Source organism: Dermacentor andersoni, chromosome 9, assembly GCF_023375885.2.
Source record: "Dermacentor andersoni chromosome 9, qqDerAnde1_hic_scaffold, whole genome shotgun sequence".
Taxonomy (NCBI): domain Eukaryota; kingdom Metazoa; phylum Arthropoda; class Arachnida; order Ixodida; family Ixodidae; genus Dermacentor; species Dermacentor andersoni.
Window position 1 is genome coordinate 55,094,832 of NC_092822.1, and position 13,671 is coordinate 55,108,502.

General features: G+C 44.4%; 1 protein-coding gene across 1 annotated transcript in view; it reads right to left on the reverse strand.

The window, feature by feature from the left end:
* stan (Protocadherin-like wing polarity protein stan) overlaps positions 1-13,671 on the reverse strand; it is a 76,885-nt gene that overhangs the window by 26,321 nt on the left and 36,893 nt on the right. The window contains exons 16-22 of the mRNA XM_050175905.3: positions 12,703-12,965; positions 11,789-11,972; positions 8,383-8,484; positions 7,101-7,604; positions 4,898-5,077; positions 2,682-2,781; positions 723-890 (exon numbers count right to left, since the gene is read on the reverse strand). Coding sequence (XP_050031862.1) covers positions 723-890; positions 2,682-2,781; positions 4,898-5,077; positions 7,101-7,604; positions 8,383-8,484; positions 11,789-11,972; positions 12,703-12,965 — 1,501 coding nt within the window. The remainder of the gene's footprint in view (positions 1-722; positions 891-2,681; positions 2,782-4,897; positions 5,078-7,100; positions 7,605-8,382; positions 8,485-11,788; positions 11,973-12,702; positions 12,966-13,671) is intronic.

The window sequence follows — 13,671 nt, forward strand, 5'->3', positions numbered from 1 at the left end:
TCAGTTGCAGTTCATGAAGTGCTGTATGTGCCTTCAACTGCAACTGAGAGCGGCCACGTAACAGCACTCGATGTGAACATTAATTTACTTCAATGCTCGTTTAAGCTCAATAAATACAGAACCACATGAGGGACGTGCAGCTAAACCTGAAGGCAACAAATCTTGGCACACTACTGCACTTTCATGAATGCAAGGTGACCACTAATATTTTGTGAGGAGTGACTTTTGTTGGACCGGATAGTATGAAAAGCAACATAAGTGTTATAATGAGAACTAAGAAACCGTAATGTAACTGCAACGTCTAGCAAACAATTAACATGCAATTCACTGCAGCAAAGTGCATGGTAGCAAATCGTGTGATTCAGCCTGTATTCCCCATAGAAGGTTCCTAAAATAAAGGACTGTACATTGACTGCTAAATTGTTGCATTAAATCACACCGAGTCACTTTCTCACATATACACACTCCCTCCTGTGCACGTGCATCCCTATTCTCTCTGGAGTATTGACACGTCCGTGTTTCCCCTCATCTCAGTTGTCTGGTGGTCGAGTTTGCTGCAATTCAAAGCCCTAAAATGGGGACAAGGTGTCCAATTATAAGCAAGGTACTAAACACAATGCGAGCTTCTTTCTCAGGCAGCTACAGAAAGAAAAGAAAATTTGGGTTGTGCTGTATTCGTGCAAATCCAGTAGTTAACCCAAACCGCTTACTGAGAGCCTCACCTGGAAGAAAACATCCAGAAGACACACTGCGGGTGCTCGCCACGAGATAAAATCCTCGGGAAACGAAAGCGGACTTTGATCTGGCCGACGGGAGTGCCAGCGTTGGCGGGTTGGACCACCAGCGTCGTTACAGGGCTTCCGAGTGCCAGTTCCACGCCAAACTTTTGCCTGCAAAGTTGGACACATTGGCAGAACCATGTCACAGCAAGACAACATGAATTAGGCGAATGCTCTGCTAAAAATCTAAGGAATCTAGGTTAAATCTGTTGGCCACGCAAAAGTGCCCCTATATATGTGTGTGTACGTACAGTAAACTTCTGTTATATTCGAGTCCAGTTAATTTGATCTTTTGGTTAATCCAATCCCAACTGAAGGTCCTGGCTGGTGCCCATGCATTTATATGAGCCCCAAGTTTCATTATTTTGATCCTAACACTGGCCTTCGCCAGAGCATTTGAACTTGGCCAGTCAGAATTCATGTGCCTGGCCTCTATGGTGACCTCAATAGCGATCCTTTTTGTGGCAGTGTCTGTCTTGGTGGAGCTTAGGGGACAGCGAATGCATTGAACACACGCCATCACCCGTTGAAAACGCCTATTTTTGGCCAGCCCTAGGAAGGGTTTCAAGCAATAACCGTAGCTCACAATGTCCGATTACGGCATTTATCCAATTATAACACGTGGCTTTTTTATTCTTTCAGAAAAACTGGGCCGGAAATTGCCTGCACAGCACAATCGGATACAAAACCAAGTCAGACTTCGCGATGTTCGTATGCTTTACCGCATAACATAAACGTATTGCAGTAAAGCTGACTTTAAAGGTAACCTTGGAGCGAAGCTAACTTTAGAAAACCGGCCACCATTGTTCAACACATTATTTTCCTACTAAAAAATTAGGTGTGCGTTAGGTTTCTACTTTGTTTAGGAGCTTTAATGTAATTTCTACGTTAGCTTTCTACTTCGGACACATAGAAAGTGCGCACAAGTTTGATTCGGGGGGCGTGTTTAGACTGGCAAATACTAGCGCTGCCATGAATAGGCAGTGTGTAACAGAGTTATTTCTTCATTTTGTTTGATTGAACCCGCAAGATAATTCAGTCGGTTTCGTCGGTATTGCCAGGGTCGAATTAACGGAAGTAGACTGTATTGTATTACTACCAGTAAAATTCATCCTCATCCTCATCATCATCATCATCACCCATTATGCAAAATTCAGTTCAGGACTGAATCATAGATTTATTACACTTAATGATAACTATATATCAAAAATATTGCTCACAGACATTGAACTCCATGTTGACAGAGCAGTCAATAATAATTTCAAGGCTTGTGATCAATTCTAAGTTATGAGTACATTTTACGAATTCTAATTTTAATTTTCAATTGATTACTTTCTAGAATAGCTTGATAACAAAAAGTGTTGATAATACAGTTAATACTAATAATTGCTAGGCTTGTGATGACTCCTAAATAGTGATCTGGTTTAAAAAAATTTAATAATTATTAGATTACATTTGATGATAACTGGATAAACAAAATATAGATTGCATATCCTGAAATCTTGCATACTGACATAGCAGTCAATAATAATTGCTAGGCTCATGATGACTCCTATATTACAATCCTATTTTGCAAATTTTCATTGTCTTTAAGCGTTTCTGCATCTGATAGTATTTAAAGTCCTGGACATGAAACAGTAATTGCATGTTCTATATATATATTTTCTCACATATTAAGTCATATTTCTGTCTTTCTAGGTTTTCCTTTCTCAGACAGTTAATAATTTTGGCCTCATGAATACTAAGTTAATGTAGGTTAACAGTAGCATAGCATCATCATACTCTAGTCAAACTGTGAAGGCTTTTTCATACCGTTACACTGCGGTGATGGTATGACAAAATGTAAATGTGTCAATATATAGGCATGTCAATACAAAGAAAAAAATTAAGTGCTTTACGCACCTTATGGTTTGATCAAAAGCAGCTGGAAATAGGCCATCCAAGTTTGGGTAGACACTGTAGACAACAACTGCCTTCTTTGTGAAGCTACGTGAAGGTGGTTCTGAAAACAACAGATGCGCCAAAGTTACACGCTTCATTAGCACATTTTTCGTTCACTCAAAAACATCAATTTTCGCTAAGGTCTCTTTGAACCACAGTGTTGATAGAACACTAGAGAAATTTATTAATTCCAGGTAAATTCACCAATTAGGCTTGTCAATTAGCCAATGGACTACTTATCCCATCAGTAAATGTCTGGTTTGTTAGAGCACAGGTAAAAGAAAAAAAAATAAATAAAAGGTATCGAGGAAATCTCTGTATTTCTAAGGCAGCTTCAAGTGTTACAGAAAATGGCAACAACTGCTCAAGTTTAGTCAATTAATGACCACCACCAAAAAAAGAAGTTTGGTATTCATAGTAAACAAAAAACACAACCTGGTAGCTTTTTCTCCAACTTTCATGTGGCTAAAAGACCTTAATCTACAAAACCACTGCGAAATCAGTCATATCAAGCAAAGATATAGTTCAGACCTTCATTAGGAAGCAAGAAGCAGTGAGAACAAGCAGTTCTGACTTCAGTCACAATTTCGTTCACTAATACCATAACTTAGTTTTCCCAACTAGTGCATTATGAGTGATTTCCAAGAGAATAAATCTCCTGATCCGGAGTAGTTCAATCATTTTAGCACAGGCATGTAGCCAGGGAGAGTGCTGAGATGACAGAAAAGCACCTGAAATTCTATCAACCTCAATGGGACGGCCATGCTCAAACGAAGGAACTGGGACCGAAATTACAACGCCATTTGCTTGAAAATGCTGTTCGCTATTGGCAAGCCACCTTTGCTAATCATATGTCCAACATCACAATTGGCTCGCACCTGCTCTTACGAACAATTGATTGTGCAAAAGCTGTTTTGTGAATATGGGTCCTGGTTATAAGCAAGATAGAGAAACTCTTCCATGTATGACCTTACAAGTAACACACAACACCTTACAAAGTAAAGTCTCGGTTACACCACTGCTTTAGCGTTGTCTTTAGGTTTGCTTCCTTGCATTGCTTATTTGCTTCCCTGCATTGCTTATTTGCCTCCTTGCACTGCTTATTATCCCAACTAATGGTAGCACCAGGCATGGTTCAAATGAAGACAAAGTGCTAGCTGCGCATGCTGGGGCTTGCCTCTTCTGCCCTCACGTGTAATGTTCCCTTGCATTGTGCATACATCATGAACTCACACCGACTTGCTCAACTCCCAATGCTTTCAGCTAGGGGCCATACCTAAGTTCCCATGTCCTAAGACAAGCAAACTGTGTTCATGTGTGTGAATCGCAACAAACGATGGTGTCACCATTAGCTTGGCAAACTGCCTCACGGAAAGCTTGCTTAACGATTATGAAAAGAGTCAATTCTTTCAGTGAATATGCAATCTATATAAAAAAAAAGGTAAAGTTAGTTTATACAGTTCAATGCCTTAAAGAAATGCATGGCCTATGAGAAGCAACATATTGGGAAACTCGAGTGTCGACCAGCTGGGGTTCTTTAACACACACCTATATCTAAGTACCAAAATGTTTCTGTATTTTGCCACATTGAGAATGTAGCCGCCATGGCCAGGTGTAGAACCTGCAACCTTGTGCTAAGCAGCAGAATGCCAAAGCTACTAAGCCCCTGCCAATTCTGCTGTGATCAATGTGGGAGCAATTGGCAGGGTATTGAGGTGCCGACTGGCCGCCAAACAGTTGTGCGCCATTCATCATAATCAACAGCCTATTGACGTTTACTGCAGGACAAAGAAAGACCTCTCCCAGCAATAGCCAGTTACCCCCGTCTTGTGCCAGCTGACCCCATCTTAGGACTGCGAATTTCCTCATTTCATCACACCACCTAATTCTCTGCCGTCCTCCACTGCGCTTTCCTTCTCTTGGAACCCATTCTGTAACTCTAGTAGACCACCACTTATCTGCCCTATGCTTTACATGGCCAGCCCAACTCCATTAGAATATCAAACACCCCTTGTTCTCTCTAATTCACACCGCAATTTTACTTTCTCTAAACGTTATGCCTAAAATTTTTCGTTCTGCCACTCATTGCGCAGTCCTTAACTTTATCTGAAGCTTCTTTGTTAACCTCCAAGTTTCTGCGCTATATGCGCGCCAATGCGCGTGGCCTACAGACACACCTGATTTTGCAGTGATGCCAAGGGATGCCAGTGAGAGGCAGATGGAAGTGATTTCAGGGTTTGGCTTTCGCAGCACATAGTTGTTGTATTTAGGTAGCCAGACTGATGGTCCGTCAGGAGCTCCGTGCTCAATGAAGGAACCTTTCGTTTCAGCTGCTGATATGGTGTCCATTCCAAGCACTGCACAGAAGACAAAAGCCATTTTAGGGCATGAAGTACCACTATGGAAGTAAGCCAGAGCATGCAGGTATGCACTGTTGGTGTTAAAAGTATATGAAACATAGGAACTGTAAAATGATTTTTAGAAAATATTCTGTGCAGAATGGGTAAGAAGTATGCAAATAAAAAGTAGTTTGTACACAGGCGAAACCACTTATGATGATCCCAGATATAACAAATGATTGATTATAACGACTACATTTCACTGCATTTACGATTTTCTGATACGGCCTGTTGAAATTGCATTCAGATATAACAAACATTTTCGAAAGCATCGTGCTGTCACAAAGAACACTTCAAACTCGGTCATGGTAAAAGGAAGGCCACGTGATGTTTGGTCGCGCACCCAAATCACAGAAGCGTGACTAAACTGGGCACATGGCAGCGCACTACCTCGCTTCAATCTAAAGGCGAAGAAGATACGGTCGTCGTGATGAGTGAGCGCCATGCACAGATTTCTGAAGCCACAAGGAAAGTCACTCGCTTTCAAGCATACTAGGTAAACATGATTTCAAGGCTCGACTCCAGCATGCTTTAGGGCGAGGCAGTACAGCGCAACATTACTCGTACAGCGCACGGCAGTGGTGGCCTCCGGCACTCGTTGTACAGTTCTCTGTGTGACACCGTACGCACTGCGCCTATTAGGATGATTTGGACTAATGGCGGGACATGTTGCTATTGTAGAGAAGGATTGGAACGATATAGTGGGTCGTCCTCTTCAGTGATCTTGCTCGTAAATGCTGCTCATGCTGAGTCCGTGCCCAGCACTAAGTCAGTCCCAAACAATGGTGACTAATCAACGCCTTTGCAAATGGTGGAGGTTGCTTTGGCCTACAACGTCAACCCTGGAACTTCGATCCCATATCCTGCGCTCAACCATGCCTGAAGACGCATCCCAGCAAAGACCTCCTACTCCATCATTGCTGTTTATATTCACATGGTCCGAGTCGGCGTGAATGTGGCACAACATGCCACTGCCATGCAAAGTTGCAAAGAGTTGGGGGTTACCACATCGGTATTGGGAGATCGCAGTGTGTCGTTGCTGATAACGGTTTGCAATGGCGATCTGCCTTTCGAACTTGGTACTTTCTTGGCCCAAGCGACACAGAAAATGTAACTTCACAGCTCTTTGCATGCATGTGGCTGATGCTGCAGCCCTAACGGCAAGACTTTGCAAAATGCCGCCATGCCACAGTAGTTTCTGCTTTCAGTCAATCAGAATGCTTCACTACTATGTGCAGAATCCACATGCGTCCCACTGATAGTAAAATATATCACAAGCTCTGGAAGAAAGAATGGCGGTGGCTGCACTCATATTTTCGATATGGCACGTGATCAGAAACAGCCGGGTGCAGTTTTGAAAGAGGTATGACGCTGCATTTCATTATCTAGGTGACATTTTTTGACAAAGTCACAGTTAAATGTGGGAAAGTGCCGGGAACAAAAGTGAAGATACTGAAAATTAGACTTTCAGCCAGAATGATGTCGAATTGTCACTGCCAATGGCAGCTTCAGCACCATCAATTTTGCAAGTTTTGAAGGGTGAGTTCACATATAACAAACTACTGATACAATGGCCACTTTTCTTGCGGAAATATCGAATTTGTTATAAATGGGTCCAACTACATTTATATATGTGACATATGCAGAGTAAAATCCTTTTCAAAAGTTCGAAAACTACTCAAAAATTCAAATAATGGAGTTTAATATCCTCAAGCAACACACAGGCTATGAGAGACACTGCAGTAAGAGTCTCCATATCAGTTTTGACCGTCTGGGCTCTTTCTTTACATGCACCTACATCTAAGTACACAAGAGTTTTTGCATTGTGCCCACACAAGAATGCGGGCTGCCATGGCTGGAATTCAAACCTGTGCCCTCATGCTCAGCAGTAGAATGCCACAGCCACTGATGCACCACGGTTGGTTTGAAAGCTCTCAAGAGTGCCCCTATGCGGTAAACATTCCCGAGCTTGTGCACCTACCGACATTGGGAGCCGAGATCTCAAACGGCTCTGTGTACGTGTCCTGCCGGCTTGACGCCAGCGTGTGGCCGTACTTCTCAAACATCTTCAGCAAGTGTGCCGGTCCCTGTCCCGTGAGTGACGCCACGCGCTCCCAGTGCATTGCATATCGAGTGTCCAGGATGATGCTCGCAGCGTTCACCAAATTCTTGATGAAGCTCCGGTCCTGCCGGTGAGTGAGGTTGAGCCCTGCCTGGTGGTTCTCGTACGAGAGCACGTGGTGCAGGAGCCGAGACGCCAGCAGGACGTCGGTTCCGTACAGGCCAATCGGGTCCGAGTGGGTAGCGTTGGTGGCGGCCCTGAGCTGCTTGGCGACGCGGACGGCACTGTAGGTGTTGAGAGGGAGCTTGTCACGTTCCAGGACGCGCAGCTGCTCGGAAAGTGGCACGAATGCATCGGATACGCAGTTGAATGTGTCTGGCTCCAGCCAGCCACTCTCCTGGTCGCAGAGGCGGGTTGCCTTGCCTGTTGAAAAGAGAAGAGAGGAAGAAACACACAGTGGAACAGTCATATCAAAACAGATATTTATCTGGGGCACAACGTTAGGGACAAGCTGATATTTTCAGTTGCTGCTACAGGAAGACTGTGCTGACAGTTTCTGTAGTGCCACAACATACAGCCAAACGAGTAGCAACAGCAGCTGGGATAGGTCTCACACATCACTGCTTGTCATCGCCATGAAGACAAGCAGTTGTATGGTGTCATCCTATTTTACATCCACTGTGGGAGGAAGATGTCTCCCAGTGATCTGCAGTTACTCCTGTCCTGCGTCACTGATCTGATTGCTGATCAGATGCACCGACCTTGTGGCTCCAAATTTCCTAATCCGATCACTCTCGCTTATTCCGTGCCCTCAGTGACTTCACTTTTCTTGCTGTTGCAACCATCCTGCATTTCTAAAAGACGACTGGTTATATGTCTTAAGCCTTATATTTTGTGCCCAACTCCACTTCTTCCTATTAATGGCAACTAGTAGAGCATAACTAACCCATGTTTGCGCTTCAGTTCATACATTTGCTTTCCTATTTTGTAACATTACGCCTATAATTTTCTGTTCCCTCAATAATTACAAAGCTTTTAACTTTGTTTCATGTTCCTATGTTATCCTTCACCTTCTGACCTTACAGGATAGCATTGGCACAGTGGTACCGTCTATGTCACTGGTAGTACCTTAAACGGTTACACATTTGCCAACAGACTGAAGCTGTCTATTGGCTGAAAAACCAGCCTAGTATTTACTTACCTTGAGATCCCTTGGGACAGCTCCGAGACATCTCCTGGTTGAAGAGCGCTCGTTCCCACCACACCCTTTCACCAAACGATCTTGGACAGCCATCATAGATAACTGGAAGCAAAGAAAGCGAAGTTGCTTGCAGTCATCATAATCACCATAGTCTAATTAAACTGACTGCTGCACAAATGGCCTCTCTCAATTCGCTCCATCTAGCCTTGTCCCACATTGATTGCACTCCTGCCATAACTGCAAACTTCTTAACCTCAACTTTCCCTTTCATGCTCAGCTGTGTCCCTAACTACGTTTTCTTTGTCTTAGTATATTTTTCATTAAAAGATTACTGGTTACCTATACTATGAGTGATGTGTTTCAGCTAAATTCACTTTATTTTCCATCTGAGAAGCAGAGGTTGGGAATACAAGCCATGCTCTGGCTTGACTGAGCTCTGGACTGCCCGTCACATAGCAACTGGTTCCTTTTAATTTAAAGGGGCCCTGAACCACTCTTTATCCAGGGTGTCTACCAAGTTGACATTTCCAAATTCCCTGAGTTTTCCAGGTTTTCCCTGAGTGCCATTGCAAGTTTCCCTGAGTGATGCAGAACTATGTTTTATGTCAAGACGGAGTGAAACCATACCGCCTGATGCTGTTACTCTCTAGTAAGCACATGAAAAAAATAACAAAGCGATCCAATTTGAATACTAAGGAGCAGTGTTTATGTTATTCAAAAACAGAATAGAAGGCAGGGGTTAGTAAAATGCACAGCAAATAAAGTGTCTTCGAAAAAAATTGCAAATGGGGTCGGACATTATCAAATACGAATAAAAAGGAGATGCATATAGAAGCAAATATTTTCTAATATGAGCTATTTCTATCAACTGATAGCAACCTCAGTGGGATGAGGCCCGAACTCTGTCACAATTGAGATTCTCTCTCAACAGCTCGTAAGTCAACCTCAACAGTCCTAACATACTCTCAGCCCGCGCACGATGCCCGAGTGTTGTGTTTCACTGCTTTAAAGAGTTTATTTTGGTTTGGATGAGGGACACGTGCATCTCGGCATAAGCCAAAACTTTATGGTTTGAGCTCAAGCTCCTTCAAAACGGCGGCAGCAGGCTTCTTTTCTCGTTTATTCCTCAATGTGTAGGTCACTTCTGTTCTTGTCCGCCTTCCACCACTCGTTCTCCCCAAGGACCATTTGAAGCATCTTGATCAATTGCACAGTCCACGACCGATTTTTCGAACTCCCTAGGGGCCGCGAAAACGTCCGAAAAATCGGCCAGTTGGAAAAAAATAAATGCGTGTCATTTACTGCCCTTAGGGGCTCAAACCGCCACAGGCACGTTCGAAAACGCTCTGAAAGCCTGTCGGTACACATATTAGGCATACCGGTGCTCGTACTCTGACAGGAAATACCGGGTGCCCGGGTGTATAATTAAGGAATACATACTGTGTTCCGTGGCAATAGCCCCTTCCCACGCTTGTTATGCTTCACTGCAATACTTTTCCGTAAGCTTTACCAAGTAACATTACTGTACAGAGGCGAAGCTGACTTTCAGGAACCGGCATTATGCAGCGCACCGTGTTTTCTAAGTTTCTAAGCCAATCGCGAGGACCACTAAGGTGGAGTCCGTGCCATTGCTGACAGCAGCTAATTCTTTCAATAAAAAACTCGGCACCCAACGGCAAGAAGCTTCATAGCGAACGTCGAAGCAGCTAGGCCTAGCGTTGCCGCAGTGGTGGCAACGGGCGCCAGCGGATCTGCGTGCGAGAGAGTCGGTTCGAGGTGGCGAAGTAATCAAAACGGCAGCGGTGGTGCCTTTGATTATTGCCGTTTCGGACCTGCGGTCACGGCAAAACGTCCGCAAAAATCGGACGGCAAAGAGTTCTTGCGTCGGAAATTTCACACGTTCTGATACGTTGACTCTATGGGGTACGTGGTGGTGCCGCGAAGCCGTCCAAATTATCGGGAATCCGGAAAGTCGCTCGTTGACTGTACACTGGCAACTCCTCGTGCCGACGACAGAGCGTCAAAGACGATTCATTATGATTCCTGTCTGCAACTCGAGCCAGCATTACCGCGACTTTCGACCCTTTCAATAATATTGCCGCTAATTCTCCCTGATAGAGGCTCAAATTCCCTGAGTTTTCCCTGACTTTTTCCAGACTACTCAAAATCCCTGAGAATTCCCGGTTTTCCCGGTTTTACCGGTTGGTAGACACCCTGTTATCGAAGTGGAGAAATGCATTCGAAGTGAAAATAGGCTATTCCAGAAATACTTTGCTGCAACAAGTACTTCAATGCGTTCAGCAGAAGCGGAGTTATTGGCAATCAAACATGGCCTCCGCTGCGCTCCCATTTCCTCTTCAATGCCTTGCACTGCGAAGGCTACGGCGCAGTGGGGCATGCCCACAACGCTCTACCTTCTAAATGTCACCGTGGCGCGCAGTTCAAATTTCATTTTGGATGTTAACGTAGACGCCACGATTACGGCCTTTGGTGCCTACGACGTGCTAAACATATGCCAAACACAGTTGCCCTCAACGAGCCGCAGTGCGTTTAGCCGGTGGACTCGTGGCGGCATCCCATGATGGCTGCGGTATTTACGCCATCTAGCTGACTGCAGCTTGATGTCGGCTATCGGCCAATAGCAGCCGTCTCAGGGAATGACAAAATAGTGCATCCAATGACAAAATACAGTGTCTAGAAGAGAGTGAGGACAGGGCCTTCTGTTGAAATGAGAGCATTTGAGAGAAAGGTGACTTTGTGATCGGCTTGCGAGCTCCACGCATCGTGTACGATAGCAAAACTTGGCTGAGATGTTCACAGCAGCGTGTACTACCCGTGAAATGTGTTAATTCACCAAGCCTGATGGGTGGTTCAGGGCTCCTTTAAGCCAGAATAAAATCAACTTTAACTGACCTCCTAATCAATGCTACTTTATATCTCAAGGTTGGGCAAATAAAATTCCTTTCCACTCCTCAATTACCTGTTATCCTAAGCATTCGTTTCAGTATGTTTCATCAGCCTCCGAAGCTCAGCCTAATAACCGGAAATTTCTTCTGAAAGACAGATTTGCTGTCAAAATGACACAGATGCAAGCAAAGTGACCCATGCCGTCAAAATGCTGATGACAACATGGGTCATTACCATCATAGTCATTTATGCTTCTTTATGTCACTTTAGTAACAAATGTGGCTTTCAGCAAGTATTTGTCTAGGCTAAGAACACATTTCCATTATACATACTTCGATTCCCCACTGGAGCACAATTGGAGGGCCTAACTGGAGTAAAGAGGCACAAATAACAATCAAATAGCCCAAACTGTCAGATTGCTGATCTAATTTCTAAAGCATTTTGGATAACTTCTGTATAAACTGCACTTGTCCGAGTTAGCCAAGGAGCTGTGGCTGACCTTCACAGCCTCGAAGTGTGACCTCGGCGAAGCGATTGGAACAGGCATCACACTGGCGGCCTATGACTCCAGGTCGACACCGGCACTGTCCTGTGACAGGGTGGCATCGGTTGCTGTAGGATCCGTTGGCATAGCAGTCGCATGGATAGCACACATCGCTGTCCTCCGGCTGGTAGTGGTTCTCCTGCAGGAAACATAGGGGAAATGTTGTCAAGATTTTATAGGAGTAGCACAGAAATACTCAGTTGACTCGGAAAGTTTCAGTTCATTCTCATTTATGTAACAATGGGTAACTCAGCCTCTTTTTGATTTCGTGGTCTTCAAATGACGGAGATCATGCTAGTTAAATACTATTTACTTATTTTGAACTTTCAGACCACCATGCTTTTTCTTCTTCATCATAAGCCTAAGTTGGCCCAACACAAGACAAAAGCCTAACCCAGATATCTCCACTTACCCTTCTCCTGTGTTCAAGTCTATTCTCCAAGTCTTCTGACAGCCGAACTACCTAATGGAAGTCTATCATACTGGTTTATATAGGTAAAAAGTGCAGCTTCTTATGCTTTGTCATAGGGAAAAAAGCTCTACCACATAACACTTTGCTCAACTGTTTTCTATTGCATATAGAAAAATTTTTTTCTTCGGCATGCTTCCCTGGATATTAAATGGCCGACAAAAACCGTCTCTCTGCAGAACGTCCAAGTGAAATCGCTTTAGGAATTGTACAATACTTAGCCACACAAGGCATGGTGTCATCAGGCATCCGAAATAATTTTTCTTTTAGGACAAAGTACTTGACCAGTCGGAACCGATTCAATCTTAGTGCGTATTCAGATACCAGAAACTGCCACGAGGATGCCTCCTGGGGGCATTTTGTCTGTCAATGATGAAATGTCCCACAAATGCTGGCTCACCTCGCAGTAGCATTCGCCTGTGGTCTTGTTGCAGTCGGCGTGGTAGCCGCGTTCGACGGGGCAGTGGCAGGGGCCACACACCGGGTAGCCCCACCAGTTGAAGGGGCACGGTTGCGTGCTTGCCTCCTCACAGTAGCGACCCCAGCGGTTTTCGCCGCACTGGCAGCGGAAGCCACCGGGGTCCTTCTCGGACACGAGGCACTTGGCGTCTGCTTCGCAAGGGTCCAGACCGCACGATTCCGTGCACTGCTCACCAACGTAACCTGCGGCATTTCAAACGAACGTTGACCTGACTGATCAAGATATCCAGAGGAACTGAAGGTGCAACACATGTAGCAAGTAGGCCTCTGATATAAGAATCAAATGAAAATAAATGAAGAACGTAGGTTTGATGTCAATCGTTAACTAGACAAACATCACCGCTAACTACCAGCAATGTCAGACTAGTTTTCCAGTACACTGAAAAATTTTGTATCAGCCTGACAATAGCATTTTTCCACACAACTTAGTTACAGTACGGTGCACAAGAATTGTGCACGCTGTAACTCATACTGTAGGCAAGCCGCATTTGAGATTATCTTAATTACAGTAGACTTCTATTAATTCAATTTTTCTGTTAATGAGATCCCAACAAATAGTCCCGGATGGCACTCATACATTTCTATGCTACCAAACTTTCGTTATTTCGATCCTGAAATTAGTCTTCACCGGATAATTCAAACTCGGAACTTTGCTGGTCATCCCGCACGTGCCCAACCCCAATAGTGGTGACTACAATAGTGGCAGCAGCTGAGACGCGGCTTGTCGTTTTCCTATTGCGTGCGTCAAGACGGTGACAAGAAACCTTGACAAAATCTACCTATTGGGCCATGTCGAAATATGATGCCACCAGCGCGAAACACAAGGCATTGTGACGATCAATTCGCTGTGGACTGTGTGGAGGATGATATTTTGTGGCTTTTCATAGAG